Raw genomic sequence first — 26,878 nt, forward strand, 5'->3', positions numbered from 1 at the left:
TCTCTCTCTCTCTCTCTCTCTCTCTCTCTCTCTCTTCCTCTCTCTCTCTCTCACACACACAGAGATATACACTTGACAATTCATCCTGACATTTTAAAACATAAATCACAACCAAAGTAGACAAAGATACCACAGTTCTGACACAAAGGACCAAAACGCTACCATTCTTAGTCACAGCCCTTAGTGCTTAGACAGAGAGTCAGGGAAACTTTTTCTCTTCGTTTTAGGGGAAAGGAATGAAAATATCACAGTGATTAAAAAACATGGCAGGTTCTTAAAATAAACACTCCCGTGCCCCTAACCCTAGGGCATCAACTAAGATCCCAAATATTTTTCTTCTGCCCACCCCCGCCCACTGCTCAAACCAACACCACACCCCATTCTTGCCCGCAAAGGCAGTGACCCCAATCACTATCCAGGCCCTGCTATTCCAGGATAGTGAGGTATTTATGTGACCCAAAAAGGACTCCTCTGAAACCTGATTTTCTTCCTTTTTTTTTTTTTTTTGTTTTGTTTTGTTTTTTGTTTGTTTGTTTGTTTTAAGAAAAGATAACCCAAGTACAGATTTATTTCACTGTAGTCTATCCAGGAACCTCTACTACAGCCCTAGACTCACCTTAAGGCCCTGTCTAAGTCAGTTCCAAAAGCCCATTCCTGTGAGAACAAAGTAAGCACTAATGGATGAGCCCCTTAGTAAGGGGGGAGTGGGCTGCGGATCCCACAGCCTCACAGCAAGATCAATGGGGACCTCATCTCAGCGTGGGCGTGGCATGGCAAATACCAGTAACATTTCCAGGGAAGCGAGGCCTATGCAGGGGCTTTGGGAGTTGTTTAGAGAAGCGGCCCAGGGCCATTGCTCCATCCCAGCCATCAGAACCATCCTCCACATGGATCCCAGAAGGATGGATGTGGTTATTTCCTATTTTTTTCCCTGTGATAAAAAATCATTTAAAGGTGTCTGATTTAAAGGCTCAAGTTGGCTCTGAAAATATCCATTAGAGGGTTAGTGAATCCTGCTCAAAGTGAGCTTTAGATTATTGAGATTCAGATTTGGTGCAAAGGCTATGTTAGTTAAACTGGGGAGAGGAGCTAAGAGCCACAAAAGGCAGGAATCCTGGTCCCTCACCCCAATATAGAGCCTAGAAAGCCAGGCAGGGAGCGAAGAGGATGGGACCCTAGAAGGCCATGGAAAAGAGACCCCTGAGGCAAAGAACTGGACGTAAGGCAGGGCATGAAAAGGGGCTGCTGGCCCCTCCCCTAAGAAGAGATGAGGCCACAGGTCTCTAGAGCTGGAAGTCAGTGGGCCTGGGGAAGCTGGAGCAGAAAAGAAAAATGTCTTAGACCACAGGGTTGGGCAGGGTCTGCACATCCTCAAGTCTCAACAGAAGTCAACATTCATCCTTCACGGGCAAGGATGGGAATGAATGGCTCAGAAGAAATGAAGGTCAGTGACAAGGATCTCTCCGACCTCAGGGGTCTATCCTGCCCTTCTCCTCAGGAGTTGTCCACAGCCCTAGTAAAGTGGTCAAAACAATTTGCCTACACTCATGTGATCACACAAATAGCAGTGAAGACTCCTGGGTAGAAGAAGGGAATTCCCACTTGGGGTGTGTGTGTGTGTGTGTGTGTGTGTGTAGCAGGAAAGTACAGCTGTAACAATGGGAAGCAAGTAACACTGCAGGGAAAATACTAACTCTGTGACTACTGTCACAGGTGCATCCTTGCCCAGGTATTCAGGGCTATGGGAGGGGACAGGGGATAGGGTCAGCTGCTGTCCTGCAGGAGTTTGGCACCGCGGCTCTCTGGGGTCAAAGCTGTGCCCCCCAGAGAAACCCTATTAGAGTCCACTGGAGAGCAGGGCTCTAAGAACTTAGGTTTGTTAAGTGGGGGCTCAGAATTAGGGTAAAATCAAGAAGGCCCTGTGCCCTTTGAAAAGGGACCTCCATCCAGGAGACACTTTGGGGAAGAACTGGGTTAGAGGCACTGTTTCCTGCAGAGCCTGGAGTGACACAAACTTGGGGGGCAGAGTGGTTCCCAGATACTGTTAAAGCAAGGTGGTCTCTCCACATTTACACGGGAAAACTGAGGAAGAGGGGGTGGAGAGCAGATACAGGATAAGTTAATTCAAGTAAAAAACAAAACAAAAACAAGAGCAAGAGGAAGTAGGGCGGCAGAAATGTGACCAGGTCAGAGACCTGAGCCACTCCCACTCTGCAGGAACCCCCACGTCCCCTCCCCTGACGCTGCAAAGTCACACGGAGGTCTCCGACTGCAGCCGCATGACGAACTTATGTGATTTGGGATCCACAAATTCCTCAGAGAGTTTGAAGAATGGCACCTTCTTGGTGCTCACCACCAGGCTGAAGTCCTGGCGTTTTAAGAGGAAAACGATGCCATCCTTAAGCCCATTGGTCACAGGCTCCTCGCTCACCAATGTCCACTGTTTGGCCAGCCAACGCTCCTTGTGGTATTGGATGGTGGGTCCAGCTGCCAAATATCGCTCCAGGAAGGCCTGAGGAGGGGAGAAGACACTGCCTGGGCATCTCTCCCGCCCACACCCTTCATTCCCTGCCACACAGATTCCAAAGACAGTCTAGATGTTTCAAGCTCACTCTACACACATGAACAAGCTTCATCTGATGTGAGAGGAGAGGGCCTGTGAGAAGCTCAGTGTGTAGATGAGAAGGACAACATGCACAGACTTGACAGAGCTCCAGTCGGGACCATAATTCACCCCCATCCTTCTCTCTGTTCCTTGCACCAGGCTGTGCCCAGAGCAACTCGACCCTCATTCTTCCTCCTCTCTTCCTTCCCTTCCATCCAGCTTATATGATTAGCACCATGTAGGTCTTCACTTGGAGGGAAGTGCAAAAGTGTGTACGTGTATGCATGTGTGTGCATTTGTACACATGTGTGTATGCGTGCATGTGTATGCACGTGTGTGCGAGTGTTTTGCTGGTAACTGAAATCAAGAACTCAGGCCTGCCCTAGCACTGAGCTACATTCCCAGCCTCCTTATCACCCACTCCCCAAAGAAGGCTCCGAGAAAGCCACTGTAGGAAGCTGGCAACTGGGCTGAGGTAAGCAATGGCTAAAAGGAAGCACAGGCAAATGCTTACTTTGTGGGTGAAGAGTCAAGAGGTTAAAGGTGAGACTTGGAATGTAGACATTCCAGAGCCTTATAAAGAAGAGAAACTGGGCTCTGACATCCCCCAAATGGTTCAGAAGCCTATCCTTGCCTCCTCCACTGCACACAGACAGGACAGGACAGATGGAATGGGGATGAGAAAAGAGATTACAAAGAAGAGGTGAAGATGAGACAAAGAGAGGGAAGGTGAGTGAGGAGAGAACCAGGGAAAGGGGACACAGGGAAGTGTAGAAGCAGCAGGCCTACCTTGGGCGTCATGTCATGAGTGATGCAGAACTCCAAGTGCTGCAGGATGCTCTCCATGGTGTGGTAAGGCTGCTGCTTGGTGGTCCGAAGGTACTTCTGCATGGCACGGGCCATGGATGCAAAGATGGCTTGGGCTGCTTCCCGGGGATCCATCACCTCCCTGGGGTTCTTCTGCTCCTCTTCCTGCAGCCGCTTTATGTGAGTGAAGGCCTCCTCCACAGCCACCACGAGCCTGGGGGACAGGCAGTATCTGCAGTGGATGCCCACCGCTCATCCTACCCTCTACCCATTCATTGGTTGACTGCTGCAGCCAGAGTGAGGTCAGGACTCTCTGCTCTCTCTGAAGTAGTTGAAGCCCATTTAGAGCCAAGGGCATGGGGATTAGGAGATGGGAGCGGTGTTTTCCTCACAGGCAACAAGGAACAACTGTAGGACTCAGTGGACTCAGACTAGGGACTTAAAATGAACAGGCCTAGCATCAAGTCTAGAAAGACACCTAGGAACTATGTACTGAAAAGGCCAAGTATCCCACAGGACCCTAGAATAAGACTCCACACCACACTGCACCATAAAAAAAATTCATAGACATAAGTAAAAGGAGATGGCTCCTCCTTCTCATCATCATCATCATCATTTGTGTGGGGGGGGGGCATGCACATGCCTTCTGTGGAGGTTAGAAAAGTCCCTTCTCTCTTTCCCACACATGGCTTCTGGGAACTGAACTCAGGTCATGAGGCCTAGCAGCAAGAGCCTTTAACTCCTGGCCCTGGAAATGACATGTCTGTTCAGATACAGTAACACGGGCAGTGCTGACACCTGAATGGGGGAGGGGGAGGGGTTGGGGTATCAGCAGCAACTAAACCCAACAAAGAACTGGTATCTAAAACACACAAAGAATTCACTACAAATCAGGAAGGAAAGGGTAAGAATCTTTAAAATAATGAATAAAGGGAGGTTGGTAGGGTAGTTCAGCAGCAAAAGGGGCTTGCCACCAAGCCTGACAACCTGAGTTCTACACCCAGGACCTGCATAGTGGAAGAAAAAAACCCATGCCCAAAAGTTGTCCTCTGACCTCCATATGAACTCTGAAGTCTGTGTGGCCACATATACTCATAAATAAATATGTAATTTTTTTTTAATGAAAGGAACTAGGAATGATGACACATTCCTATAATCCCAGCACTTGGTAAGCAGAGGCAGGAGAATCACAGATTCCAGGCCAGGCTGATCTACTTAGTGAGACTGTCTCAAAAAACTAAGTAAATTCAAATAAAATCATACCAAGGAGTAAAGGACTCATATGAAACCTGAAAGATACTAGGCAGGTAGAGATATAAATTAACATTAATAAAGGGCTGGAGAGATGGGTCAGTGGTTAAGGGCACCAGCTGCCTTTAATTCCAGCACTCTGGAGGCAGAGACAGGTGGATCTCTGTGAGTTCAAGGCCAGCCTGGTCTACAGAGCTAGATCCAGGACAGCTATAACTGTTACACAGGAAAACCCTGTCTCAAAAAAATTAGAAAAAGAAAGAAAGAAAGGAAGAAAGAAAGAAAGAAAGAAAGAAAGAAAGAAAGAAAGAAAGAAAGGGAAGTTAACGATAATCCTAATAATCCTAGCACTGGGCATTCTGTGAACTACGGCACAACGACATGTGATGAGTGGGACACGAAGAACACATGCGTGAACCTGAAAATACAGTGAATAGGGAGAAGAAAGCAGTTTAGCAGGAGGACCTGTATGAGTTTGAGGTCAGCCTGCCAACATACAAGTTCCAGGCCAGCCAAGGCTGCATAGATGACTTTATCTCAAGAAACAAAAGTCAGTCTACACTAACTGTACAGAGCCAACAAACCAACAACACATCATTTGCACAAAAACACAAGCAGGTTTTAAAGGAACTCAAAGTAGACTCAAGTAGATGAAGAAAGACTATGAAGAAACCACGACCACAGAGCTGAGGACAGTGAGAAGTGTTCTGCACTCTAAGTCCAAAAACCAAAATAAAACCCACTGACCTAAGAGTAGGACTGGCCTGGAGAGACTGGAGAAGAAAGGATATGAGGTCTATATCTCAGAATCCAGACACCTCAGTACTTCCCTGAGCTCAGGATAGGACTCTGGGCCGGTAAGTATGATTTGTCTACATGCCTCTTTTCTGTACATCTTTTTGCCTCCCCCTAAGTTTCTTAGCAAAGTTTCTTTTGAAAAGAACTTTTTGTTTCAGGTGAACCAAAGTTTCCTACCAGCTACAAGCAAGGTAACAGGAAAGGAAATAAACCCATGTGCCAAGAGTGACAGTGGCAGGCCATGATGTCCAAGACCCTAATCAGGGAAGATGTCACAGAATTAGAACTGGTGGTGATATTCACTCTGTCCATTCCTATTGCACTGACCATGCCCACTGGAAGGTGGGGACAGGTACAGATGTGACCTGGGGGAACTAGGACTGGGACAAGGGATCCTGGAGCTCTGTCCTGCTTCCTGGAGCATCCGAAGGCATCCCTGGGACTGGAACCTGCTGGCGTTCATCTGTCTCTGTTGTAAGTTATTTCTCCCTGAATAAATATCTATTCAGCCTATCTGTTTTCCCCAATTCTTATTTTTCTATGATAGTAGTCTTTGTTTTCCAGGGGACGCCAGCTATCTTAAGACCAAGACTGGGCTGTCTCTCTGCCCTGAAGCCTAGAGATGGGAAGGGTAGATATTCTAGTCTGTTCCTCTCTTCTCTGGTGAAACCCTGGAAGCTCCAGATAGAACCCGGCTGCAGCCAGCACTGAGAAAGACTCTTCAGGCGTGATTGAAGTTCTTATAACCAAGGGGAAAGTGAAGACAGCATTTAAGCATTTACCAAAAGAGGCCAGGTGTGGTGGGACACACCTTTAATCCTAGCTCTTGAGAGAAAGAGACGATCAAATCTCTGTATGTGTGAGGTTAGCCTGAGCTACATAGTAAGTTCCAGGCTAGCCAGGCCCTATCTCAACAACAACAACAAAAAAATCTCAACAACAACAACAAAAAAAAAATCCAAGTTATGATGGCCTATACTTTTAATCCCAGCACCAGGGAGGCAAAGACCAGCAGATCCCTGGGACCTGGTAGCCAGCCAGCTTAGTCTAGCCTCCTTGGTGAGTTCCAGAGCAATGGAGAGACCATCTCAAAACACAAAGAGGACAACATCTAAGGAACAATAGCCCATGTTGTCCTCTGGCCTCCACATGCATGCACACACAAACATACACACAAACACATATACAAATTAATAAATAAACAAATATCCTTCTGGGCCTGAAAACCAGTCTTCCCTGTAGATGGCAAAAGTCAGAAAGAGTAGGCTCCTGTTAGAAAAAGCTGGAAACTGTGGGGAGACATGACATGCATGTGGTTCCATCAAAAGCCAGGGAGCTTGGAAGAAAAGCCCAGGCTCAGAGGAGAGCTGTTCAGATTTTAGCCTTCAAGGTCCAAGCAGATGCTCCAGCAAACCTGAACCTGACCCATGGAACAAAGCGATAATAAATGTGCTGTTTTACAGTTGCTGAATCTGTAGTAACCAGTCGTGGCAGCACCAGAAAATGAATACGCAAAACCTACATCATCACTGTTCTATTTCCAGCAGTTATAAGAACTGGGCTTCCTTTCCCCCGTTCATCCCACAGGCACCACCATCCCCATTCTATTGGTTCTTCCCCTCCCTCAGGGTATTCATCAAGCCCTGAACTCACACAGCCGATACCCACCTGGCTCTGCGCTTTCGCACTCTGCGCTCATGCTCGGCTTCCTCGTAGTAGTACTCATTGTGGCTATTGTCCCGCCTCCGTGCCGCTGCTGCAATCACAGCCCTTGACTGGCCAGTGGAGTTATTGGTGCTGTTTTCTGCATAGGATCAGGATAGAGGAGATGGTCAAAAAAAGAGAGTGCAGCCTCTGCATTTGTTGGAGCTCTGGAAAAATGGCCTGATACATCCAGAGGCTATGTCCCCACCACCCAGCAATGCCTCCCAGTCCCAGCCCTCCTGACCACCTCTGGGAAAAACTGCAGGAAAGCAACCAGGAAGGCATTGGGAGGGCAGAAGTCCTGGATATATGCCTCCTGATGCAGAAGGCCTTGCAGCTCAGGGCGGAAGGGTAGAGAGACCAGGGCTCTGAGAAGACACAGGCTCTAAACCAGGGGTACACCGTTGCATAAAGAGGATCAGCAGCTAAGACCAGCTACCTGAAGTCAAGGGAAACGACAGAACGGAGGGGGCTGGGAAGGAAAAGGCAAGGGAAGTAGCTTGGAGTCCTGCTTAGGAAGAGGCCGGGAGGGGCGGAGGAGCAGGGCCGCTCACCCTCTCCGAGAGAATACACCTTGAAGCCAGACACTTTCTTGGCCAGGACGGACTTGGGCAGGTTGAGGAGGGCGGGGTTGTAGACAGGGAAGTCATGGTAATACTTCTCCAGGATCCACACTGCCACTCGCTGGATGCTGTTGGGGAGACGGCAGGAGGGGGAGGGAGAAGGGACAGACAAGGGGCGCAGGGGAAGGGACACATCAGGGCAGGTCGGCAGGGCTGGAGAGGACACATGACAGGGACGAGCTGCTTCCAGGAAGCCTGGCTCAAGCCTGAGGTCTACTTACCAGGCCCCTAACCTTTCCCACAGCTGGGTCTTCTAGTCATTTCCTACCATGCTGAAGCCCAGGGGTAAAAGGGCCCAGCCAAAGGTATCCTCATCCCCCTCTAACAGTCTCCCAAGGAGGGTTACTGACAGGACCTGGGAGGTGCCGCTGATGCTCTGCACAGCCAGGAGGAGGGAAGGGGACATCCTGTCCACAAGCCTGGTGGGATTGACTGTCTATCTCTCCCTCTGGCCAGTTCATCTCAGTAACATGTACTGACTTCTCACAGGAAGCTGTACCTCCAAGAAAAGGTTAGGAACTTTCTGTTTGTACCCCACACCTCTCTCCCCCTTGGTCCATCCTCCTCTAAGATTTTGAATCCCCCCATCACTGTCTGTTCACAATCCCACAGGCATCTTGCCCACAATTCAACATATGACTTTGCCATTAGGCTGAACTCTTACTGTGTGCAAACTCCCTTCCACCCAGCCCCTCTAATCCATCATCTATCATCCCCACCATCATACTCTCCCCCTCCCCCAAAAACCCTTTCAGGTCTCATCTTTGCCCTATGCAAGTCCCGCCTACTGCAGCACGCACCACCCATACCTGAGATGGCCAACGTTGTAGAAGCGGCTGGCCCCATCTGTGGACCTCACCACCTTGAGTGTGAACTGGGGCTGGAGCTGGCGCAGCTCCAGCAGAACTACGGCCAGGTAGTGCACGAAGAGTAGGGCATCCACCAGCGAAACAGCAAACTGAACCACACCCTGGTAGCTGCGCTCCCGTGCATCCAAGATGCGCACACCATAGAAGAGCCAGTAGGAGATAACAAGCAGAAAGACGAGCACCATGAGCAGGGCACGTAACACGAAGACTCGGGGCAGCGAGGCCTTGGGCCGGCGGAAGAACAGAGCCCAGCTGCCCAACAGCAGGATGAGCAGCTTGAAGGCCACGGAGATGAAGAGGCCCTCACATGCTGTCCCACACGGCTCCAGCTCCTCCCGCCACAGCAGTGGAGGCAGAAGCAGGAAAGCCAACGGGGTGAGGAAAGACAGCAGGGCCAGAGTGGCCCCTGCTGCCACGCCCAAATGGCGTGAACAATCCAGCGGGACACTGTCCTCCATGTCCTTGGCAATGCGTGTGAGGTCATCGTGGGAGATGCTGTGCTCAGAGGTGCCTGTGACTACAGTTGTTGTTTCTCCCCAGTTGTCATCCTACAGTGGGAAGGGGAAGAAGAAGAAAGGATAAGCGGAGAAGGTAGAGGGAGGGGCACATGGGAAAGGAGTCAGCAGAAAGAAGAGGGGAAATCAACAAACATACAATCATCAGAGAATTCGCTGAGCTCCACCATGTACCCGTCTTGTCTCTGCAGAAATCGCTACATAAAACCCAAGTCCTTGGGGAGCTGCACAGAGATCAGGGACAGTGATGACCCTCAGAAAACAGAACACAGGACAGCTGCCAGGGGAACAACTGCCAGGGCAGTGACAATGACCCAAGGGCAGGCTTGCCAGGCAAAACAGGCAGCTTCCAGAGAGTGATAGGACCCGGGCTGACCCCCCCAGCGGCTGGTGACATGCATAAGCTCATCTGAATTAGTGATTCCCAACCCCAGCTGCACACATTAGAATCACCTAGGGAGCTCGGAAAACATACCAATTATGCAAAGTGAGAGTTGCCTGTCAACCTTTTTTTAAAAAGCTCCCGAGATGGTTATAATGCTCAGCCTCGATTGGGAACCCTGAACTAAATGATCTCCTGGGGCTGCTGTCAGAATGCACTCTGTGGACCAGCAGTGTGGGAGTCGCCTGGGAGCATGTGAGAGACAGGCCCGTCCCACAATTACTGAGCCACAGTCTGCACTTAAACAAGATGCCTGTGAACTGTTTCAACTTAGGGCAGGCTCTCCTAAGTTTCTTCCAGCTTTTGCAGAAGTCCATGACTTCAACAGAAGCCAGAGACAGCGACTCAGGGCAGAGATTCAGGGAGTTGCAGATCCGAGTGCAGGGACAGAGAACAGAGTGCCTAGGAAAGGGAAGTCAAAAGTCATATGTGCAGGCCATGTGGCAATGCCAGGCTAAGCAACAGACATCTGTCCCAGTCCAGAGAGGTAATGCATGATGACCCCAGCACACAGGCGACTGAAACAGGAAGGCTGTGTGAGCTCAAGATTAGCCTGGGCCACAGTGGATCAGCACAGTCTCAAAGAAGAAGAAGAAAACAAAAAGCCAGGGGCTTTTACATGCCTGTAATCCTAGTACAGAGGCAGAGGAAGAAAGATCAGAGGTTCAAAGCCATCCTCAGTTATATTAAGTCAGTTCAAGGCCAGCCTGAGCTACATGAGACCTTGTCTGTTAAAAAAGCCATCCACCCTCCAACCATGAGGCGCTATCACCATTTTCTCACTACAGGACAAGAGGAGACGGGAAGGCCTGTGAATGGTCTAAATAGGATATGGGGAACACTGTAGACTCGGGTGTCACTGTGGGTTTCTATGAAGCTAGATCTGCTGTGCAGTCATCTAAATAACCATGGTACAGGGTCCATGGAGGTAAGCAGTGGACAGGCCGGGCTCCACGGATGTCCTTCAGAGTGTGATCTACACAAATCTGTTTCTCTAGCTGGAGACCATCCTACAAAGAAGTCTCGAGACCACCAGGACTTTCAGTACCCACAATTCACTTCCAGTTCATCCTGGGTATATGGAGTCACACCCTGAAACCCTGGGAATGCAGGCTCCAGGACTGAGCCACAAAGTGCAGTGTAGGGGGTGGCCATGACTAGAGAGCTGAGGAATCTCCTCTCCCAAGGATGGGGGAAGGATCTGATCTGAATATAGAAAGTAGAAATGTTGGCCACTGTCAGCTGTGGGACTGGAACCACACCCTCACCCAGTGACCCAAGATACACTGTCTACCCTCTCAAGGATCAAGGCCTAGGGAACCCCATCCCAACAGGAGGTGAGCTAATCATATCTCAAGATCACTTCAAAAGTCTCTGAGGCCTGGTATCGCAGAAAGAAAAGAGTTCCCAATGTCAGGCAGCCCTGTCCCCCTGAGGAAAAAAAAGCTAAAAGCCTCCACTGCCTGATTCTTCCAAGAAGAAAGTACAGGAATAATAAGACTTGGGCAATCTCAGCGTACTACAAATTCTGTCCCTCCTAAATTCCAGGACTGTGTTCTACCTATTGTCCTCTCCACCCAGGGAACACAATGAACAAGAAGTTAGGATAGAAGGGCTCCTTCTGCCCTGAAGTCTTTTCCAAGGTGCCTCCCTTAACTGCTCAGCCTCTCCCCTCTCTTAGCTCCATTTACCCTTCTTCCCAAACCTCTTTTCCCCAGGACCCAGGCGATGCTGTTCCACATGCTAACAGCAGAGGGTGTAAACCTGAGACTCTAGGGACACCTGCAGTCTACTCACCAAGACTGCTGTCCTCCTACTCCAGCCTGCACCAGCCTGACTGGCTGACAGGAGCTTAGAGAAATTGGGACATTTCTCCTTACTCAGCTAAACCCTTGAAAAAGGGTAGGAGCTAATGCCTCCAAAAGGGTTTCCCCTAAAATTCCATGAATTCCAACAAGGCCCTACCGAGGAACACTAAACAAAGGAAGGGAATAGTAGTGCACACCTGTAATCCCTACGTTTAGGAGTCAAAGAAGGATTCCATTTTAGAACCAGTCTTGAGGCCAGGCATAGTAGCACACACCTTTAAACCCAGCATTCAGGGGGCAGAGGCAGGCAGATCTCCATGAGTTCAATGCTAGCCAGGGCTACACTCTGAGACCCTGTCTCATAACAAAAATAACAACAAAACAAGACCTAAGACCAGCCTGGGCTATATAGTGAGTTCAAGTCTTGCTTAAGCTACAAAAGGAGAACCTATCTTGAAAAACAAAAGGATACCCTTCTGGATCCTGTATCTATCCAAGGAGACAAGATAACCTCTCTCAGCCCTTCCCATGCCTAGTGGAGTCCCCACCTCCCCCGGGAATCAGGAAATGTCAAATCTAAACCACTTTATCCCCAATACTCACTCACCCGTTCATCTCCCCTCGTGGACTCATTGTCCAGCAGGGGCTCTCCTGGAGCCTGGATCGTCACTGATTTATCTCCACGGCTTCCATCCCGGCTCTTAGAGCGGTGTCGGTCCCGGCGGTCCCTGCAACAGGAAGCCAGAGAAACAGGAACAAAATGTCAGGAGGGGACTCTTTCAGCAGCCCCCTACACCCTCCCCCCCCCCGCCCACCTCAGCATATACTACCTCTCCACCAGCCAGACCGTTCTATCATTTACCTGTACCCACCTGTGCTTTCGGGAGCTGCGGGAATGGCCCGACTTGTAAGAATAGCCCGAGTACTGGGACTCGGTGTCCATGGCGTCTGAACGCCGTGCCTTGTAGCGCTCCAGGGCCGCGGGCTGGGGCCTCTTGGGGGGCCCCACAACCACCTCCTTCAGCACGGGCTTCTTCAGGCCAAGAGGCACCTTTAGGAAGTCAACTGTCACCCTGAGGGACTCTATTTTGCTGGACGAGTGGGCTTATCTCAGAGAAATTCAAGCGACGATCCCTAAGGAGATAAAGCAGTTGCTTAGGGGTAGCTGGAGCTCCCCATGGTGAGAGCACAAAAGAAAACCATCCCCAGATGTCTCCAGAAGCTCTGGTTAGCCCAGACACTACCTGATAATAGTTCACTTTTGGGTCCCGTTCTGTCCAATGGGCTCAGTTCCTCCTGCTTTGCCAGCTAGAAAGACCCTCCAACCAGTGTGTCCAGATTCAGGACTGGGGAAAATGCTAGCACAGGCTCCCAGGACAAGAAGGACACCCCGAATAACCCAGCTTGGATGCCCCAGTGGGAAGAATCCAGGCAGTACTTTCCTAGTCTCAGCCAGGAAAATGGACACTTAGAGACACATGTATGTGTAAGCTCACGAAGTCTCAGTCTCTCTCTCTCTCTCTTTCTCTCTCTCCATCTCTCACTGATGAGTGGATGGAAGATGAAGACTGACAGCATGGTGGAGTGAATAAGCAAACAGAAGGATCCACCTAAAATCTCTGGACAAGCAAGATCCTAGTCTCTCTCCGCTCTGGGCTGATGGGCAAGCAACCTCTTTTACCTATACTGCACATCTAACTCTACAGCAGAGGATGGTATCTCCTCCCTGACTTCCCACCATCCTTCAGAGCCCAGCCCCAACTTTCACAAAAGCCTCCCAAAAGCCTCCGATACTCTAGCAAAATGGGTCATCTTCTCCACTGCTGCGAGACACTAACTTAAGTCATCACTGTGCCCGGAGCACTTCCTGTCTTCACTCACTGATGGAGCAAGCATGCCTCTCTAAGTCACCTACTTTGAACTATATACTGTGCTATGCCCTGGGCATTGTGGTGTAACGGACAGCTAAGCCAATAAACACAAGGAACCATGTCAGTGTGGTGGAGGTCAGACGACAACAGGCAAATGTGTATCGGGGATTGAACCCTGTGACCTAAGCAAGCATTCTACCACTGAGCCCTGTGCAGATAAACTGCCTGTCTGGAAACGTAGGAAAATGACAGTTAAACTGATACCCAAGAAAGGAAGACAAAGTCCCAAGAGGGGAAGGAATAACAGGACACCAGGGAAGGCCAAGTCAAGAAAGGGCTCTGTGCACTTAAAGAACACAGCTGAAGACAAGAGAGGGTAGAAGCGGGGGGGGGGGGGGGCGGCAAGCGAAGAGGTCGGGTTTTATGGAAAAGTTATCAGGAAGCCTATTTGGCTGTGCAGATTTGGGTTGTAAAGAAGAAAAAGCAGAATGGAAAGATCAGCGAGGTCTCATGGCAAAAAGACTTGGCCACCAGAACCAAGGAAGAGGTAAGAAATGGACTCACAGAACCAACCAGACCTGATAAAAAGCTGGCTGAGGGGGTGAGAAGCAACAAAAACGCCCAGCCAAGCACACAAAATAAGTAAGTAAAATGCAATCCAAAAAAAAAAAGTCTACTGTGAGCATGGGAGAAGGTACTGAGTATCTGGTAAGGCAGTGGAGAATTAAAAGACACATTTGGGAGTACACTGTTTATGAAAGAGCATGTGTGGAAACAAGCAAGCACTCATGGCTGTGGGGAATGGACAGTTGGGCATCCAAGAACTGCAGTCTGAGCAGGAGGTATGGGCCACAGGCAGTGCACTGAGCTCAGGAGAGGACTATGTAATTGGATGCAAGAACTCCAAACTGCACATAGTGGGGTTATGGGAAAGATCAAGCAAAGAGGCCGAGGAGAAACCAGAGGCCAGCAGAGTGTAATCTCATGTCAGCCAATAAGACAGGCAGACTTCCAGACAGGAATGGATGCAACCAGGTCCAATGCTGCTGAGAAGTCCATTGTTTTACGCACTGGAACAGACTTGCTTTGTGGAGTTACCCTTTTTCCAACTACTTTAAATCACCAGCAGCTGGAGAATGAGCAGAATAAAGTCATACATATTTGCAGACACCTGCCCTCCTGTGGGTACAGAGCAAGTAAACCTCCCCTCCGGCAGGTACAGGGCAAGTAACTGATACCCACCCAGTAAAGGAATACACTTGTCTGAATTGCAGGGAGATAAACATCAATGTGAAATCTATTCATTTCTCCTCCTAACAGAAGCAGTGCATGAGCCAGTGATATCAATACCCCCATATCAAAGCAATGGGTGACAGAGACATACTTTGGGGGCAGATAGACTTCAACCCAAACCTGAACCTCTCTCTAAGACAGGGCCACAAACAGCCCATCCCATGCTCACCCCTCTGTCTGCAAATTACATGTTGGGCTTCTCTACCCCTCCCCTGGAACCCACTCTACTGGTTTACTCCTCTGTACAGTTTAGACAGTTGCGGCTGAACTGCTTTTTTGATGTGGTTCCCACCTATTCTTTCTAGTTCTCCTTTTAAAAACTGAATTTTGGAAACCAGCATAGGCCTGACCCAGACTCCCTGAACATGGGTGTCAGTCAGGAGGACTGGGCAGTCTATGGGGCCTCTAGTAATGGATCAGTATTTATCCCTAGTGTACGAATGGACTCTGGGGGCCCATCCCACATAGAGGGATACTCTCTCAGCCTAGACACAGGGGGGAGGGCCTAGGCCCTGCCCCAAATTATATGACAGACTTTAAAGATTCCCCATGGAAGGCCTCACACTCCCTGGGGAGCAGAAAGGGGATGGGATGGGGGTTGAGAGGGGGCAGGGAAGGAGGGGAGAGTGAGGGAACTGGGACTGACATGTAGAACAAGCTTGTGTGAAATTTAAATTTAAAAAAACATTATCTTAAAAAAAAAAAAAAAAAAAAAAAAAAAAAAAACCCTGATCTTTGCCAGGAGGCTCTAAGACCAACAGATGCCGTAGTGGGGGATGAATGGCAAAGAAGTGCCATAGATTAGATCCAGACACTCAGCCCTCTCGTTCGTCATCCTCACCCCAAGTACCTGCTCTCTATCTGCCAGAGCCAACAGCAGAAAGAGCCTGGGATTTACACAAAGATCTGGGTTTAAAATCAACCTCTCCCATTGCTGAGCTATGTGACTGTCAGCAAGTTACTGACCCTTCTGTGCTTACGGCCCAGTGGGCCCTTTGGTAAAACAAGAGGTGATGATACCTCCTTCATGGGGTAGCTTCAAGGAACACAGGGATGAAGGAAATGCTTATATAGACTGTGCAGCCACTAATAGTTAAGCAATTAATAAGCTCTCAAACTCCAGCCCCCAACCACTTCCTCTGAAACTAGGGAAGGCGGTGGTATAAATTGTACGACTAAATAAAGAACTCTCTCCAACACACACCCCTACCAGACCCACTACTTCAAACACACCCAGATGTGAGGTGAAGCTGCTCTGTTTCCCCTGCAGATAAATTTCAAGCCAGACAGGGTGCCAACCATCTCCTAACTCTTTGTTCTGAGCTACATAGCCTGGAGTCCCCTCCCATTCTCCCTAGCAAAAGACAAACCCCACAGCTACCCAAAAAGCAACAAAACATACTCTTCCCTCAACTACCAAACATAGGGGGCACAAAGGACCACAACTTATGAAGCCTTTGCCTGCTGTCCTTTTGGGTACCCAAGGCAGCTAATCCCAGCATTGGGAAAGGATAAAAGGTAGGCTAAAAAGATGGGCAGAAGTTCCCCTTTACTTAATCAGTCTCAAGAATCAGATTTGGAGGGTCTCCCGGGTGGGCAACGTTCCCAGGAAACGAGGTGGGGGAGGGGATTCATGGATGAGATCAACAAGTAGAAATGTCAGAGCAATGAGAAGACAGGAGAGAAGTCTGGAATTGGCACAGGGAAGAGAGCTGCACCCAGCTGAGGGGCAGAGGGTGGGGGCTGTTAAAGCGAATATGCCACAATGTTTCGAATATGCCACAATGTTTCGACTCACCCCCACTCCTCAAGACACAAACACAGGCACCTAGTCCCTTACTCAAACCAGCCATGGATTATCTGGGGTTAAAGGGAGGCCAAAGAGGAGAGAGGGAGAGCAGAGAGCCCCACACAAAAAGGAGACCCTTCTCCCCTCCAGAGGCCTTTCAGAAATAAAATTAATGGAATGTCTCAGTATCGTCCCAAGGGAATTGGGGGGAGGGCTGAGGGGAATGTGGGGGCTTTTGTCCCGGCTGCCCAGCTTCTCCCACATTGATCACCATAGCAACCAAAGCCCCCTGTTGCCTAGGTGATGGCAGCCAGGTCCTGGAACCCATACCCAGCATCCAAAGCGAGAAAGGTTATAGAGGTGGGGGAATGGGACAGAGAGGGAGAGAATGGGGTTTCTCCTCTGGCAGCCCCAGCTTTTGTCTAAGCTCGGGATCGGGTTTCTTCAAGAAACAATCGGAGGCCTCTAGAAAAAAATAAACAGAAAACCTGGCAAGAGGGCCCTGGGGTACATGGTATGTGGGAGGATGTAGGAATGGGGTAAATACAGAACAGACCAGGACCAAATGACCCTTCCTCAGTGGCCACTCACAGGCACAGCCAAGTGAACAGTCAAGTGTTCTGAGTGTGCACATGCATGCACACACGCACACAAGGCACCCCACGTGTGGCAGGTGCTCAGGACAACAACCAGGCAGAGGAGCCTGTGTCATGGCCTCCTTTTGCCACCGCTCTAGCCCTGCAGTGCAGTTTGGTCTTCAGAGCTGGACTGGGGACATGAGGCAGAACACAGTGAGGCTACATCTGGGATGAAACAGGAGCCAGTGTGACTCAGCCAGACCAGAAAGGTAGGGAAGGGACGGATCGCAGGTGCACACCTCAGAAGGGGCTGACTGCTCTTCATCTATACCCATATAACAGGGATGGAAGTAGCAGGCCTGTGGGGCGGAGGTACCCGGGTTTCATGAGGATGGGAACGTGGACAAGAAACTAAGAGTTCTGCTTTTTCAGAGACCTGTCTCTGCCAGGCCCCTTTTCCTCTTCTCAGCCAGGGACCAGGAAGGGTGGTCCTGACTGGGCACAGTTACTCCTTTGGAGGCCTCCTGAATAGGCAGGCAACCATATGTGGGATCTTGCCGGTTACAGCCCTCTGATTCCTGCACAAGAGACAGACAGGGTCTTACTGTATCTGGCCTGGCCCCATTTCTGTAACACAACCCGTAGGTAGGTGTGTGACTCCTAAGCTGCAGGCACAAGTGCTGAGTTTACTTAGCTATTTGGCCAGGAGTGGAGCACCTAGCCATAAGATCATCTAGATGCAAGACAAAGGTCCAGAGGTTCATCAGGTCTTCAGCCCACCACCCCCTAAGTTTCAGAGAGGCATCCAATCAGGTGGCCCTGTCAGGAGATAGTGGAGAGTCAAGGCTTTTGATTTGGGTGAAATACACACCTAACTTTGATCTCTAAAGAAAGTGGTGGAGCTCTCTGATTCTGCCCTCGTTCATTGGGAGCCTTCCCACCAGGGACAAAGAGTCAGAGGTCAGGCAGGCCTAAGCCCAATAGCAAAGAATCCCTACCTAACCAGCCACCACACCAAAGAGCCTTAGCCTCCTTCATTCCTCCCCACCCAACCTTAGACAGGGACAAGCCACCCATGCCAAGAGACTCATACTAGATCCTGCCCATCACAGAAAAAACCAAGGCACAGAATAGGCAAGGACCATCCTTAGCCTAAAAATGGCCTCCAGACTCACTCTTCCGCCCTCAGAAAAGACCCAGTGACTCAAGTGACCTAAGAGGCCACAGAAGGCAGCTGGATCTCGGGGGGGGGGGGTCTAGTGGGAAGGCTTCAAGACTAGGTGCCCAGGAGCTGGCACCAGGTGCCCCACCCCCGTACTGCTAACCAAGCACTCTCCTAGGAGGGCCAGACATGAGCTCACCATCCTCACAGCCCCGGGGTAGGGGCAGGAGTCTTCTCCTAGCAGGGGAGGGGTGGAGTAGCAGGGGAAGAGCCCACAGATGGTCTCCTGCCAGGGTACCAGATACTAACTAGAAAGGAGTTAGAAGGCAGAGCCACACCCCTTTCCACCTTCTGTAGTATCCCTCGATGTAAAGCAGGGAAGTGTGGTGGATACCCTCCAAATCTAGACACGAAACACTGGCACACATACACATATGCATACATTCTATTTCCCCTTCTGAAACCTGGAATGGTTCCTGCCTGCCCCACCCAGCTCCACCCACCCTGGCTAGGCAGGTTCTGTAGAGACCTGTTCTGCTCTCTCTGGCACCCCTACCCCCATCTGGCTCTCAAAGTCCCTGCCCCCAATCCAGCACACTCGCGCGCGCACACACACACACACACGCACACGCACACAAACACATGCACAGCCCATAGCATCCCATCCTCTTAGTTTCCCCTAGCCCCATGCCTGGTCGGTCAATCTGGAGCGGGATGTTGGGGGGATGAATATTCCCTTTGGCATCTTTCCCAGGTTGAGGCTATAGGGAGAGAGAGGACACAGAACTTGCACAGAGGCAACCAGGACTGGAACGCCAGGATGCTATTTTATTTTCACCACCCACAGGGCTTTGAGCTGCTGCCTCCCAGGCTGTGGCAAAAGAGGCCCCTCCCCACATACCAGGTGAGGTGTGGATGGACTGAGGAAGAAGATGGCAGGACAATAGGAAGTAGATGAGTTGTGCAGACCCACAGGCCCATTTCCCGGCCACACAGTCATCCAAATGCCTCCCTGGCCTTCGTGGCCTAACAACCTACGTAGGCCTCTACTGTCCCTAACCCCAAGAGACCTCAAAACCAGCTCACTCAGTCCCTGCCTCAAGGAAGGAAGAGTTATTTAGGAAAGGGAAGTCAGCCAACCTCAGGCTGGCAATGTGGACCAGGAGAGCTGAGATGCAGAGAAGGAGTGTGGGGGATGAAAGACATATGGGACACTGTGGGTGAAGGCCGGATTGTATGGGGAAGCGGCAGGGTGAGCCTCAAAGTGTGAGGCACAGAGTGCATGTGTGTGTGTGTGTGTGTGTGTGTGTGTGTGTGTGTGTGTGGCAGGCCTGGGTTTCTCCATAAAACCTCCTCCACCTACCTACCTCAGCCCAGGGCCACTCATATCAAGGAACACTGAGCAAGAGAAAGGCCTGAGTTCCAGCCAGCCTCCACCCTCCTGACAATGCCCCCCTCCCTCACCCCAGATTCTCACTCGATCCGAAGATGATCAACTCCCCCACCCTTACATCTACCACTTCCATTCCTGGAGTAAAGCAGGTGACAAAGTATGTGTTTCTGTTCACACATGGCTTGTTTTCTGAGTTGGCACATCACACCGCAGGCTCAGCACCTGTTCCTGTCTGACCTCCTCCCTTATCCTAAAAAGTCAGAGTCCCCATTTACAAGCCCCTTATTGTCGTCTGTCCAGGCTGCGAGAGCCAGGCACTGGTGAAAGTAGAACCTGAAGTACTACAGTCACCAATGTGGGAAAATCCTATGACAGGGATGACCAGGTCCCTCTCCACACAAGACTCCATGAGCTATGGTGGTGAGTGTTAACCGTCAGCAACAATGAGGCTTATTCTCCTTGCTGCAGCTCCTGCTCCACACAGAAAGGAAGAGAGAGCTTCAGCTCCAACGAGAGCCCTGATGTGACTTAGACAGTGAGGTGCCCCTCCTGGGAAAAGACAGGGCTTCTTCATAAGACCCCATCTGGTTCTCATCCTTGGAGGATGTCTCTGCTCATCAGGCTATATGGACTCCAGTAGGCTTTGCAAGGAGAAAGAGGAATTAGTCATGTCCAAGATTAAAGCCAAGAATGAGCAATCAGATAGAACTGGAATGACAGCATGGACAGATGACAAGAACACTCTGGGAAAAGGAAGACCAAGAAGCAAAGAAATCACAGAGATCAAGCACAGGCTTTAGGAACTATGCCATCTTGAAGACTCCCTTGCTTTCTCTAAGCTTGTTTTCCTGTCTGTAAAACGGGGACAACAGTTCTCTATATAACGTATCCAGTAAATCACAGGAGCTGTTACATACAAGATGCTCAATAAGGCCAGGTGTGATGCCATGTCTATGTGATCCCAGCACTGAGAGGTAGAGGCAGGCAAATCTCTGTGAGTTCCAGGCCAGCCTTGTCTACAGAGTTGAGTTCCAGGCTAGTCAGGGCCACACAGTGAGACTCCTTTAAAAAAAAAAAAAAAAAAAAATAGACAGATGGACACATATATACATTCATACATACATACATGGATAGATGAGGTACATATATACATGGATGAATAGATGATAGATACATACATGGATGGTTAATGATAGATGGTAGATAGATACATACACACATACATACATGGATGGATAGATGATAGATAAAAACTGATGCTCAGTAAAATGTTGGTTTCCCAGCTCTTTTAGGTACTGCATCTACTTCCTTTCCTCTAGCTTCATTATAAAAAGTAGGTTCCACTCAGAATAAGGAATGGATATAATCTTTGGATGCTGAGGTGGTTCCTCCCCAACATAGGCCTCAGCCAGAAACTAATCCCACAGAGATCCATTTCCTAGGGAGCTCTTGGATCCCTTAGCTTCTCTCTTCTCCTCCTCCCTTTTCCTCAGTGAGGTCAGGCCTAGGATCCAATGGTTTCTCATTCTTCTTCAGAATACCATCCTACCTATTCACTGATGGGCAGAGGAAGGAGGCCCCAAGCTTCCTGCCCCACCCCAGCCCCTAGCTACTGCCCACTCTCCCCTCTCAGGGCCCCACCCTGATTACCAGGATAGCCCCAGTGCTACTGATTCCAAGCTTGCTTCTCCCAAACCCCATTCCCAGCTGTCTTGTCTGTAATTACCAACCTTGCCAGGGGCATCAGACTGGCCCTGCAACAGCTCATTTCCAAAGGGCCTCACCATAGAAGCCTGTGCCTCCCACTCTGTACCAAGCGGGGAAGTGGGGGGGAATAAAAGATGAAAAGATACTGCACAGCCCACTGTAGTTCTGTCCAGATCACAGCAGAGAAGGGCTGTTGAAAACCAAGCAGGATAGACAGAGTCCACCTGCACCACTGTTATCAAAACCACATGGAGCACAGGATTACCCACCTATAGAGGGTGGGAGGCTTCAGGTCAACTCAGAGAGAGGAGGTTGATTGGAGGCAAAGCAGGAAGATGAATTTGCACGGGAATGAGAGCAGAAGCACACAGGTGGGAACTTCGAGGAGAGAAGAGGAAAGAGTGAGTTAAAAAAAAAAAATCTGAAAAGAGACAATACTATCCCAGTTTCTCTCCCTGATGCAGCCACTTCTACCAACAAACACCACAGGACATTTTGTTAATTTTGTTTTATAGCTAGGGAAACTGAGACCAAATCCTCACTTCATACTTCAAGATCCAGCAGTACCAAACACACCATAGATTTTGTTCATGTTCAGCCTCTACCAGCAAGCCTCTCCCTGTTCTCTCCCTGTCTTCTGTCCTTTAAAAGGGGCTACAAAGGGCCAGGCATGATGGCACAGACAGAAAAGCAGGCAGATGTCTATGAGTTCCAGCCCAGCCAAAGGCAAAAAGCAAGACATGTCTTCAAGATAGATGATAGATAGATACACAGATAGATAGATAGATAGATAGATAGATAGATAGATAGATAGATAGATAGTCTCACACACACACATAGATCATCTAAGGAATATGCATGTAGCAGAATATTACTAAGCCATAAAAAAGGGTGATATACACACATGCTGCCACATGAATAAGCCTTGCAAACATGCTGAGCAGAGGAAGCCAGACTTAAATGATGAAATTTGGAGGAAATAGCCAGAACAGAGACAGAATGCAGGTTGGTGGTGGCCTGGGACTAAACAGGAGGACACTGGAGTCTACAGCTTAATGTGTCTGCACTTCTTTCAAGGCTAGTGCAATTGTCCCACCACTAGACAGAAACAGTTGCACAGTATCGTATATGTGCACTATATCCCATTCTCTTTAATGTCCTTCAGGAACTTTTCCCAACACTCCACCTCAGAACCAAACTCTACTGCAAGGGCCGCCAGAAGACACCTCCATCCGGCACTCAGGGGCTTACAGGGATCGACATGTTCAAGCACGTTTCCCCCTGTGAACAGTGTCTTCTTCACCCTTCCATCCCCCGTGCTTCACACAACACCTGGCAGAAAGCGGACTGTGCTGAATGTGATCTGCCAGGAGAGCACAAAGTAAGCTCACTCCCCCGCCCTACTGCCCATACCTCCATCCCTTACTACATCACCATTCACTAAGTCATTTCCCCTGTGCCAAGGCACTGAGCAACACACTCTTCCCAGGCTCATAAACCTAAGAGCTAGGGCTTGCCATCAACCCCAGCTAACAGGTGAGGCTTACAAAAGTTATCCATGTTGTCTGAGGTCACAGAATTAGAATGCGGCAAAGCTAGAAGTTAAGAGCAAACTGTCAACACAGGAGAGGGGGCACAGTGCAGGGAGGGGGACTTGGGATTCCTTGTGGATGGCTTCAGAGTGGGCTTGGAGGATGGTGTCTTAAAACACCTAGGAGGCTAAGGAATGAAGCTTAGTTACATCCATCGGGTTACATTGCTCTTGGCACTAAGTGAAACGGACTCTTCCTTTTGTCCTCATAGTGGAGGAGCCAGCAAAAGAAAGTGTATTCCCTGAGGCTCAGAGGGAATAAAGGGCCAGAGAAAGCAGGATCTTCCTCCTCAAGTCCTACAAGAAGGTGGAGAGCACAGGAAGAAAAAGAAAGGGAGGCAGCCGGGTGGGAACCAGAGAAAGTAGAAAGCAGGACCAAGACAAAAGAGAAGGAGGGGCCAACGTGGCCACTGGTTCCCAGTCTGGAAGTATTTCTTGAAATGGCACTTTCTATCATCTAACCACAATTCTTCCTGCTTGGAGGACAACTCCTGCTGGTAGGGAGCATAGACTGAGCAAATAAGGTATGCCAGAAAGCCAGGGCACTTGCCTTAGACACAAGTGCTTTGCAGGCTTGGGAAAAACCATCTGATAGGTGTCTAGTTTGAAGAAATGAAGCGGGGGGGGGGGGGGGGGGAAATCTAGTCTTTTCCTACCCTGCTCCTCCCCTTCCTAGTCCAACAGTTTCTAAAGCTCTCCACTCTATCCCCAGGCTTTATGAAGGGTAGGGAGCTCTGAGGGCTAAAGATGGAACATTCCAACTGCACATGCCCATTAGAGACCAACATTCCAGTTGCAATTACCCAGGACTCTAATGGGCATGTGCAACTACAGCCCCTTTCTTAAAACCGGTGTCTCCGCCTAACTAACCTCTGGCAGCAAGAGAAAAATGGTTGAGAACATGCAGCTGGGAACAAGACTTGGGTCCCAGAGGAGATAACCACCCCTTTCTTCCCTTCACCCCAAAAAGAGAATGAACAAGAGCAAAGAGAAAAAGGAGGTTGCTGCTACTTCTCAGGGAGGAAGAGAAATCTTCATGGCCTCTGACTTCCCACCCTCTCTCATGATGATGAACACAGACCCTTCCCACCATATGGACATGTGGCCTCTGGCAAGCTCAGCGCCAGCACGCACACACACAGGAACACAAGCATATATGTGCATGTGAACTCACATTCACACACAAGAACACACACAAACATATACACACATGTACACACACACACACACACACACACCCCACACCATCCAAAGAGTGCTTCTCATCAAGAAACTGCAGGATAAATTACACGGACACACTTGCAGAAACTCCCAGAGAAGAGCCCCACATCACTCTCTCACTCCTGCAGCTCCTCCCAGGTCTCATGCCAGGGAGCATGCTTCTTCTCGCCTCCAGCCCACACGCCTCAGGATCGTAGAGGCAGGGCAGAGTTGGAGGGCTCTGAAGTAGCCACCTTCAAGATGGCTTTCCAAGAGAGCTGTGACCTCGGAGAAAGTAACTGGGGCAGGGAAGCCAAGCATGCGGCCTCAAAGAGTACATCCTGTAACAGTGGGGAAGGTCACTACTCTTATTTGTGTTGACTTCTTGAACCCCAAAATTTCTTTAGGACTACAGAGCCCCTCCACCTCCCCTGAATCTATTCCCCATTCCCCACAATACACACTGTCTTCTAGAAAAGCCCACATAAGTTCCAAATAAGCACGACCTAAGACAACACACTACCCCCCAAATGCACAATCCCCACTAGGGTCTCAGATACACAAGACACTACCCTTGAATCAAGACAGAGCCATTCAAATCCTGCAAACAACCTTCCATGTGGGCTTTCTGCCAGAAAAATCTGCCTGCACAGACAAGAGGTACCCCCAAAACACACTCAAAAATACACACCCTAGCAAAGGCAGGCACACACATGGACATCTACCCATCAGTACAGGTTACTCACAAGAGCGCACGCGCATGCACGCGCACACACACGCACGCACCTCACCACACAGGTGCACACATACCTACCCACATATACCATCCTTTCTGCTCTTAAAAACCCACCTTCTCTAATAGCTACCCACCTCTTTTCTATAAGCCCCTTTCCCAGCACATACACACAGATACACACCCCTTCCCTAGAGTATACACACAAATACATACATACCTAAACACATAGCAGATATGTGGTCATCTTTCTCTCTCTCTCTCTCTCTCTGTGAGTGAGAGAGAGACAGAGACAGAGAGAGAGAGAGAGAGAGAGAGAGAGAGAGAGAGAGAGAGAGAGAAAGAGGGGGGGAGGGAGAAGGAGAAACATTACATCCAAACCCAGGGCCCACCTGCAGGAACATGCAGCACATCAAGGCATACACACACACACACACACAAAGAGTCATGCATACTGATCCCCCTATCAACCCTTAAAACTCACTAATGTAGTGCTCAAGACCTTCGATATGTAAATAGGACGAGGGAGAGAGATGATGTCGTCTCCCCCTCCACACCCCGACACACATTCCCCGGTGCAAGTCGCATCCTTGGGCTACACACACACACACACACACACACACACTCACTCTGCTTGGGCTACACACACACACACACACACACTGCTTGGGCTACACACACACACACACACACACACACACACACACACACTGCTGTCCAGGGCCATCTCTCAGGGATCCACTCTACACCCTGAACATATACCTGCCCCTTCCCTCCCCACACTTCAAAGGTGTATATGCATCCCTACATACCTTCAGCTTACAATACCTCCAGCCTCCGATCCTTCCACGGCCTCTCCCACCACCTCCAACACACGCTTCCCAATTCCCGGCTTCAATGGGCTCCCTTGGGATCGTTCAAGCGCCCGACCCGGGCCCCCGGCCCAGGAAAGTCCCCGGCTCTTAAGGCCTGGGCTCCGCCCCTTCCCCACTCGCCCCTTCCCCTCCCCAAAGTTGAGGGTACTCGGCTGAGCAGTGGAGAACAGACCGGAAGGGGGTTGCCTCAAGTCCCCCTTCCCCCAGAAGCCACCCTGCTTTCTCCAGGGCCGGGCGCTCCCTGGTCCTTTGCATGATTTCCTTCTTTTTTCTGCTGCTTTCTTTCTTTCCTTTTTTTTTTTTTTTCTTTTCTTTTCTTGCAAACTTTGCCCGCGCCCCCGCGGCCCGCCACTCACCCGCCGCTGCGAACAGCCGGGTGGACTAGGCGCACGCCCCGCTCCGCTCCGCGCCTTTGTATCCGCAGCGCACCGGGTCGCTCCGAACTCCGCGCTCCAGGACGGGCAGTGCGGCCGATGGGGGTTGTCGAGGGGGGCTCCTGAGGTCGCTCACCCCGGCTCCGTCCCAGACCACTCGCCTCTTTCCCCCTCGAGGCCCCGGGGGCAGGGGGCCGGGGGACTGCAGGGTGCTCAGGCTCCCATGGCGGGACCAAGGACCAAGCAATCGGGGATCAGGAATCAGATCTGGAGCCGGCGGCGGAGGGGGAGGGGACGGGGGGAGGGGACAGGAGGGGGCAAGGGGCGGGGAGCGCGCTCCCAGGTGCCGCCTCCCGGCTGTTCCCGCAGCCGCCGCCCCTCCCGCCGCTGCGTCCATTGTCTGCGGCCCGGCTCTTCCCCAAGTCGCGGCTGCCCCAGCTCTGCGCCTGTCCATGCCCTGCGCCCTCGGGATCCTGGGAATCCACTCCGGGTTTGCGGACCTGGCCAAGAAGGTGGGCTTGATGCTGCCTCAGTTCTTGGCTTTGATCCATCCCGCAGCCCCTCTTGGAACTGTCTTCTGCGACACACACACACACACACACCCCTCCATTGAAGACCTTTCTTCTAGGCCCTGATGCTGGCCATATTCTCTTCTTTGAGACCACAAACCCGGCCACACAAAATCCAATGGAATCTGAGACGTGGAAAGAGTGATTCCCCCCGCACACCCCGGCACAGAGCTGAGAAAAGGGTCATCCCTGATTTTAATTAGTGACAAGAGACAGGCCTTTCTCTCATGTATACGGAATTTCCCTGACACCATCGCCACCATGCCCGCCCCCCTTCTTCAAAAAAATAATTTAATTACTCGGTGTTCTAGCTGTGAGCGA

At 50.3% G+C, this 26,878-nt stretch overlaps 1 protein-coding gene across 2 annotated transcripts; it reads right to left on the bottom strand.

Annotated features, from left to right (window-relative positions):
* Positions 1-2,226: 2,226 nt before the first annotated feature.
* Positions 2,227-26,281, bottom strand: Vangl2 (VANGL planar cell polarity protein 2). Of its 2 annotated transcripts, none has more exons than XM_051186290.1 (8): positions 25,971-26,281; positions 12,295-12,556; positions 12,030-12,150; positions 8,598-9,205; positions 7,720-7,856; positions 7,130-7,265; positions 3,395-3,626; positions 2,227-2,512 (listed from the first exon to the last, which is right to left on the bottom strand). In XM_051186290.1, the coding sequence occupies exons 2-8, from the start codon at positions 12,363-12,365 to the stop codon at positions 2,252-2,254; spliced, it is 1,566 nt and encodes a 521-aa protein (XP_051042247.1). In that variant the 5' UTR covers positions 12,366-12,556; positions 25,971-26,281; the 3' UTR covers positions 2,227-2,251. The 2 variants fall into 2 exon arrangements, with proteins under 2 accessions (XP_051042247.1, XP_051042248.1); XM_051186291.1 differs by lacking the exon at positions 25,971-26,281 and adding an exon at positions 21,485-21,599.
* Between the last annotated feature and the right edge of the window lie 597 nt (positions 26,282-26,878).

This window comes from Phodopus roborovskii, unplaced genomic scaffold (assembly GCF_943737965.1).
Source record: "Phodopus roborovskii unplaced genomic scaffold, PHOROB, whole genome shotgun sequence".
NCBI classification, from domain to species: Eukaryota; Metazoa; Chordata; class Mammalia; order Rodentia; family Cricetidae; genus Phodopus; species Phodopus roborovskii.

Bases quoted from the DNA above. Each gene is read 5' to 3' on its own strand.
- Vangl2 (XM_051186290.1), bottom strand. From the start codon at position 12,365: ATGGACACCGAGTCCCAGTACTCGGGCTATTCTTACAAGTCGGGCCAT. The intron at 12,151-12,294 runs GTGGGTACAGGT...TTCCTGTTGCAG, and splicing joins CGCAGCTCCCGAAAGCACAG to GGACCGCCGGGACCGACACC. The intron at 7,857-8,597 runs GTATGGGTGGTG...TCTCCCCAACAG, and splicing joins TACAACGTTGGCCATCTCAG to CATCCAGCGAGTGGCAGTGT.